At 42.0% G+C, this 7,544-nt stretch overlaps 1 protein-coding gene across 1 annotated transcript in view; it reads left to right on the top strand.

Annotated features, from left to right (window-relative positions):
- LOC117178797 (helix-loop-helix protein 11-like) overlaps positions 1-7,460 on the top strand; it is a 64,050-nt gene extending 56,590 nt beyond the window's left edge. Inside the window, exons 3-6 of the mRNA XM_033370275.1 lie at positions 1,133-1,283; positions 1,524-1,789; positions 2,189-2,826; positions 4,696-7,460. Coding sequence (XP_033226166.1) covers positions 1,133-1,283; positions 1,524-1,789; positions 2,189-2,826; positions 4,696-5,011 — 1,371 coding nt within the window. The 3' untranslated portion in view covers positions 5,012-7,460. The remainder of the gene's footprint in view (positions 1-1,132; positions 1,284-1,523; positions 1,790-2,188; positions 2,827-4,695) is intronic.
- The last annotated feature ends 84 nt before the right edge of the window (positions 7,461-7,544 follow it).

Below are 7,544 nucleotides of genomic sequence, written 5' to 3'. Positions count from 1 at the left end.
TAGAGCTCCAAGGAGATTATGTTGAAAAATAAAAAAAAATTTACCCAAAAAAATTGTTTTTATACTTCATTCTAAGGACTTATTGAACTACCCTCGTAGCTTTTGAAAATGACAAGAACAAATTTTTTAAATGGATTTTTCAAGAGGACTCGTAATTTTTTTTTATCGAAAGTAGTATGCACAAAATCGAAAATTCCAATATTACGAGAAAAGACTCCAGATTCCTAAAAAACCTGAAAGAAGACTGTTAAAACTTTAGAAATTGAATTAATAACTTAGTTACTAAAATTAAACCTTCAAAGTAACAGTATAACCACAATAACCATTGGAAACGTTCGAAATCCTGAAGAGAAATGTAATTGGAAAAGTTAAAGCTTGTAAGCATTACAAAAATTTCATTTGTTGCCATAATTGTAGTGCCCGAGAGTCTATTATTTTCACATCAAATTTCACACAGGTATACATACATACACGAACACAGTACAAAAACGTAGTTATTGTCTTCCTATACAGATTCCAAAGTTTCAGTCCCATATTTTATTTACAGAAAAGTTCATAAATTCAACAAAAGTATTCAGTGAACTAATAAAGTGAGGTCGACAATATAGGTATTTGAGTGTGTCACATGCGCATAAGAGATTTTTGCTGATTTTACTTGATTTTCGTTCATTTCATATGAACTGATCTTTTTCAAAGGATCCATTTAATAGGTGCCGCTGATTTTAGATCATGTCACAAAGTGTTACGTTTGTTACGAACCAAACCAAAGACCAGTAGCCAACAAAATTGTCCTAATTGATTGTTTATTTTAGGATCAGTTGGGATGATATATTAAGGTGTTTCTGATGATTTTTGTAGGATCTTTGTCCTTTTTTTTTTTTTTGCCGAAAGAGGTTTCCTTATCTGCAATTTTTCTTTATTTTTGTATTTATTGTCTGCAGAGTTAAAATATGTACTTTAACTTTCGTCCTCAATGTTGCAGGGCAATGTTTACGGTTTCTTTTTTGTTTTTTTTTTTTGCTAAGAGTGTTTGGTTTTTTTCCGAAATGATTTTTCTTCATCTACAATTAATTTTTTTGATATGCTTCACGTTATTAAAATGGATTAAATAGTGTATTTCTTTTGGTTTCAGGCTGCTATCCTTCAACAGACTGCAGAATACATTTATCAACTGGAGCAAGAAAAGACTCAATTGCTGTCTCAAAATTGTCAGTTGAAGCGGTTAGTAAATCAACATGAGGGCGGTGATGTGCCGATCAAGAAGCGTAAAGCTGAATCTCAAGGTAAAGCCGTCATATTTGATATATTTATATTTGTAAGACAATATCGATAAACACTATCAGGGTCCTCGTTCCCGGATTTAAAATGTAGATTCCTGAATTGGATCAAACCATCATCTTTCTTCTCCTTCTCCTCCTCCTTCTATTCTATCTTTTCCCTATCTATCGTATTGGTTATCTCCTTCTGATGGAAGAACAGGAGTGTTTAATTGATTGTTGTTGTATTGTCTTTTGGGTTTTCAGGTGTTGTCGTGAGTTTGCCGGTGCACGTGAACGAGAGCGGTGACGAGGGTTTGGGGAGCATGTCGCCAGAACCTTTATCAGTTATTACGGTTTCCGCGGACGGACATTCTGTAGTGAGCAGCAGTGAAGTTATCGAGCTCAGGCGGCAGCTGGAGCGAGAGCGTCAAACGAGAAGTCACCTAGAAAAGCAAATGCGAGCCATTCAAAATCAACTCTACCCTGACAGGTTCAGGGACAGTCAACTAATCGCCTATCAACCTCACGAGGCAAGTAGGGGGTGGGGTCTATTTGATTAATCAAACAGAAATCGTTACATTTATGAAAAAGAGAGGGTTGCTGCGTGATGTGGGACGCTGACTCGATTGAGGCTTTGCAGGGTAAAAGAGCATGAAAATACATGAGATACGGTATTATTGGATTCCACTTGACTAGGAATTTCATTCTGTGGTCTTGGGGAGAGATAAATAGGCAATTCTATGTATTTTCTTAATGTCTCGGAAACTGAGACCCACTGGATGATTGAAAGAGAATATACGTATCTGGTGAATTTTGGTATACTTAAAATGTGAAAAGCCCCAGCCGGATGGGCGTGGCGTCTCGCACTTTGGGACCCATCCTTGTAAGTTTTAATTATGAAAAAATTAATTTTTTAAATTTCCCTGCAGGTAATTGAGCACACGGACAACGTGCTGGCTCAAGAGACGGAAGAAGCGGTGGCGGCTCTGCAAGTGGTTTCCGTGGTGTCGCTACCTCCAGTGGGATCGACGCAGACAGTCGAAACTACGACCCCAGACTTGAGTTCGCCGCCCCTCTCGCCTCAACCTGTGGAGGTTGTCGCGGAGGAGATCAAGGAGGAAGGAAACTCTCAGCCCAGCAGTCCCAAGATGGTCACGTTCGCGAGTCAGATGTTCCCACTGATTGAGGAACAGTTGGACTCGTTCTCTCCCACGAGGTTGACCTATGCGACCGAATCTGGCAACTCGTCCGCTCAGTACATCACCGGTAGTCCAGCCAGATCGTTTTCTCCCGAGGAGGAGCCAGAGGAGGAGGAAGAGGAGGAGGAGGAATTGGAGTTGGAAGAGGAGGAGCAACAGTTGCGACAGCAGCAGCAGCAGCAACAACAATTGCAGCAGCAGCAGCAAGTAGAGGAAGAGGAGGACGAAGATGGTGAGGAGGAGGAAGGTGAGGAAGAGGGTGGTGTTGTTGTGGAAGATGGAGAGGAAGGGGCGGAAGAGGAGAAACAGCGGCTGCCGAGCGTACTGGAAGCTGCGATGAATGCGGAACCAAAAGTCGAAGTGGAAAGGTACTGTTGTGTGTCTCAACTACTGAATTTATCCAAGTTTTACTGTGCAGCAGCCACCGCTACATTTTGATTTTTTGTGCCCCGAAATTGTGTTGAAATTTTTCCGTGTCGCATGCTCACTCTGAAGGTGGCTCCCTCTCGGCACGATTGGAAGAGTAGAGCACGCGTAGTTTTGAAGGAACGTACTACTTTTAGATGTGAGTTGCGTGGTTTTCTCAAATCGCTAAAGTCACTTTGCACACTCACGGAGAATTCAAAGTTTCAAAGTGACAAGCCAGATTGGAGTGCATCTTTTGAGGTGGTTGTTTGAAAAAATAGCGTGTGACTGCAGCATTTGCCTCGAGCGTTTTCTGTGAGGGGTCGTTCATAAACTTGCGTCAAGCGTTCTTCTTTTGCTTTGTAACTTTTTTCTTTTCTGATATAATTCTTTTATCAATTGAATACCAATGCTTTCACAGTGATCTCACAAAACTGAGGGTTTCACAAAATTTGTGACATTAATTTTATTCAATATAAATGTCGCACATCGACCAGTTTCAATAATACGATTAATTATTGAAAATTTGTTCAGTTTGCCATTTACTGTGTCCCAATCAGCAGATCGTAACCGATTATCATCGTCGGTTCCAGTGCCGGAAGGACATTAAAAATAGCCCTGACAACTTTATTATCAAAATTAACGAATAATGCAATTCTTGGAATTAAGATCGGTTCCTATATAATTTGCAACTAGAAATTGAAGTGAGATATAGTTGTCTGGAGATCCATAATTAATTATTGCAGGAGACTCGAAATAGAGAAACTGATGGTATCCATTTAGTGTATAAGTTAATAAACTACTCTATCTTTCAAAAGGATGTTGGGATCACTCAAGCGAGACATGATTGCTTACAATTGAATACTAATTCGCACAGTGAGGTTTCCTTCGATTGGGACAGGGTGCAAAGCTGTCACGAGATAAATCCTCTCTTGACTCACATTTTATTTAAAGAATTTATTTTTAGAAAACAGCTCCAAATTATATACCCTTGGATTTCGAAATTAATATTGAATTCTGCACAGCGAGGTCTTCATGAAATGAAGTACAAAGCTATCACAAAATTAAACGTCAACTAATGCCTATTTAATGACCAAATTATTTGATGAATTTCACTAAACTAAAAGAGAAAAAAAAACCCGCGTTAAATGTTCTGAACATTAGAACACTTTTCAAGTTTAGGAATTTCTATTGCTTTCCTTTAAATCGTTGTTAGAGAATGTAACTTCCTGCTTGATATCCTCGGAATGCAGAGAGAACCCCAAACGTAGCTCACCCTCTGAGCTCCCAAAAGGAATAGAACTCTCCAATCTTTTCGACTGACTTCGGGACTCGCGCGGACCCACGTTATCCCTACCACTACGTAATAGCGTGCGCGAAACTATTGATCGTTTAAAATTCGCGCAATCATCGTTGAGCGCAAGTTGATACTTGAATTCAAAATTCACCGTTGAGTCTGAAGCGTATGAGGCTAGGATTTGTAACGCTCTCTGGAGTCTCTCATTTTACTTTCATTAATATAATCTATAGCTTTTGGGTCAATACTGAAACTCTCAGCTCAAATAAATATGATAATTAAATATCTTTGAAGTTGTTGCACTGTACAGTAGCAGTATAAACAGAAAGAAGACGCTTGCGTAACGTAAGTTTGTGAACGATGCCCAATCTTCGTCCTGTAATTTGAGCCTTGAATCACAATTGGGCACTCTTTAATCGTGGCGCCACAAACTCCCAAGAGTTCGACGATGCGCGAGTAACTTGATCACTCTCTGCCACTGTAAATCCGAGTTACTGCATTTACATTTGATTATTATTATTTTTTTTTTTTTCAGGTTACCCTCGCCAGCCAATTCTCTGGACGACGGTACTCCGCAGGCGAGGCTCTATCTGGCGAACACCTCAAGACAGAATTTGGAAACAATAGTGGAGGCGATTCGCCACCTGGAGGGTGACCACCTGTTCAGCGATGAGCCAGCTCAAGACGTTCCTCTGGCTCTGACGAATAAACAGGCGGCAGCAGCGGCTGCGTCGGCGTCTTCGACCAAGCAGCGACTTCTTCACGCTGAAGTGAACAACTTCCTTCAATTCCACTCGCAGCAACAGACTCAGCAGCAGCGACCTGGCGTCATTGTCGTCAAGCACTCGTGATCCGTTGCTGCCTCGCTCTCGAAGCAATCGAAGCACTCGAAACAGTCGAAGCAGTTGAAGCACTAGCCGCAAAAGGGACTCGCAACTGGTCTTCTTGGGCGGAAACTCAATATTTAAACCGGCGGCGCAGTAGTTTCTCCTCGCGAATTCAAACCCCAGGATCCTGCAAGGGTCCTCCAAGTCTCTCCTCAGACTCTGCGATTGAGACTTTAATCGGCTGACAGTCCCCCGAAGGAGAACAAGTCTTTTTTTACTAGTTTTCAAGAGCTCCAATTCGCAAGACGCATCCGTCGTTTGGAGCATCTCCGAGAACAAAGGCCTTGAGTTGAGAATCAGCTAATACGGACCAAGTCCGTAGCCACTACGTCTATCTTTTTTCTTCTTTTTCTTTTTCTTCTTCTTCTTCTTGTACATAAACTTCCGCGAATCATCTTCTCGATGTTTCTCAACCCGAATCTCGCAAATTTCGTCAGATGTGTCTTGTTGTGAGCCGAGATCTAAAAGAAAGCTGTGAGAGAGAGAGAGAGAGAGAGAGAGAGAGAGAGAGAGAGAGAGAGAGAGAGAGAGTGTGTGTGTTAGTGTGCGTGTGTGTGTATCTCTCCTAGACGAGTATAATTGGGCTTTGCCTACAAGGGAAGATTACCACAATAATATTTCTAGTTTGTACTCGTATCGTATATGATGTATTATAATATATTTACGTTTTCTTTTTTATATTGTTACGGAAATAATCTTAATTATTTGAGAGTGAGTGAGTAAGGAGTGAGTGAGTGAGTGAGTGAGTGAGTGAGTGAGTGAGTGAGTGAGTGAGTGAGTGAGTGAGTGAGTGAGAATAGATGTTGCGGCGTGTGTGCGCATGTGTGTGTGTATTTTTCTCAATGTCTTCGACGTAACTACATACTAGAAACAAGTGCAAATAATAATCAAAATATATGTGAATGATTGACTTTGATTTGTTAAGATTCCGCCTTGAGATGCTTGACGTTTTTCTTCATTTGCGGCAGATGGAGCAGGGTACAAAAAACCATCCAAGTCTGTTGTCTGTTTGCTCAAACTGTCCCTGATCAACTTTTATCTCCCAGGTTCAATGTTTTGGAGAGGCACTTTTGAAAGTTTTGTCTACCTCGGAAGAGTTTTTGCTGTGGCAAAAGTTGGGCCTGGGACGTGTGGCTTTCCGAGGTAAAAAGTGAAAATGCTTGCTACACGCGAAAGGGGAAAAGTGTAAAAATTGGGGAACTAGAGGCACAGGGCACCGAGTGGCAGTGCAGTCACGTGGAGAGCAAAAGAGAAAGCAACACTTGCACAATCAGTTTTTTCGGGCCGGGTGCGGCAACCAGTACAATTTTTCCTTTCACCGTATATCCTGTGTTTTTTGACGCATTCAAGGGCGTGGATCTGGGTGGACGAACAAATTCTACACAATAAATAATCAGTCGTGTCTTGACTCTGCCAGCTGGTACGAGCATCCGAAGACAGCCATGATGCAGAATTTTGCTCGTACACACAACTTGGTCCACACGTCTCATCCAATTGACCGCTCTACTGCTGTTTGTTGCATCGAATCCGGCTTTTGTGTGCAGTTTATAAAGTGTGGTGATAAAACATGGGCACTGTTGGCAGGGCATGTGCACTGTGCAATTCCACTCCTGTCGACTTCTTCTCGTTCTCATACTTTTCCACTCTCGCTTTGCAGCTGATATTTTATTTAATTTTTCTCTTCGAAACGCCGTATAGGAGGTTGAGCCCTTGCAGTCCTTGCCGCAGCAAAATCGCTTTGGGGCTGTGTAAAAAATGCGTGACTCATTTTTGTGCCAAGTTTAACCCCCCTTCGCCTCCCCAATCTCATCCCGTCCCGTCCTCTCTCACAAATATTTTTCTGCAGTAAGTGTATGTGATTTTAACACTGGCGTTAGACTCACATTGGACCTCCCTCCGACGCAAAAGTGTTGCACATTTTTTGAAATGTAGATTCTGCGATGCAAAAACCTCTGCAAAAACCTCTGCAAAGTGCCCTCTTGAAATTTTGATCTTGAGAGACAAGAACCCAGTGGAGACTCGAGCGACCCTGCGGACTTGAACATTATTTGTTGTGTGCCGCCTCATCAGCCTTCAAGTGACACCTTTCGCAGACAACAGTTTTTCTCGCATCTTCTGACTCTTGGCTCCCCAATGTTGGCAACAGCACACCCCCAAATACGCGAGAGATCGTCTTCTTTAATCTGTGCCAAATGTGGCATGTCAAGACTCTTGTTTCCTCCACTAAACACAGGTACAATATACAGGCGATTTGTCCGATTGGCCTCTGTCACTTTTCTCTCTCATTTTCTGATCCTTGGCACCCCAATGTGCACCAGATTTTGTCTCTCTCAGGATTTTGTGACCTCGGACAGAAACCCTTGCAGCATCATGCGGGTGTTTGTCCGTCCGTCCATCCGTTGTATTTTTTTCGGGTCGGCGGGGAAATGGGGAGAGGGAATACAATTTGGGGAGGGGAAGTGATAGGGACGGGAAAGTGATAAGATGGGACGCGATA

The sequence above is a fragment of the Belonocnema kinseyi genome, chromosome 8 (assembly GCF_010883055.1).
Source record: "Belonocnema kinseyi isolate 2016_QV_RU_SX_M_011 chromosome 8, B_treatae_v1, whole genome shotgun sequence".
In the NCBI taxonomy this organism is placed as follows: domain Eukaryota; kingdom Metazoa; phylum Arthropoda; class Insecta; order Hymenoptera; family Cynipidae; genus Belonocnema; species Belonocnema kinseyi.
The sequence above is the reverse complement of the archived record's forward strand: the minus strand, read 5'-3'. Positions and strand labels throughout refer to the sequence as shown.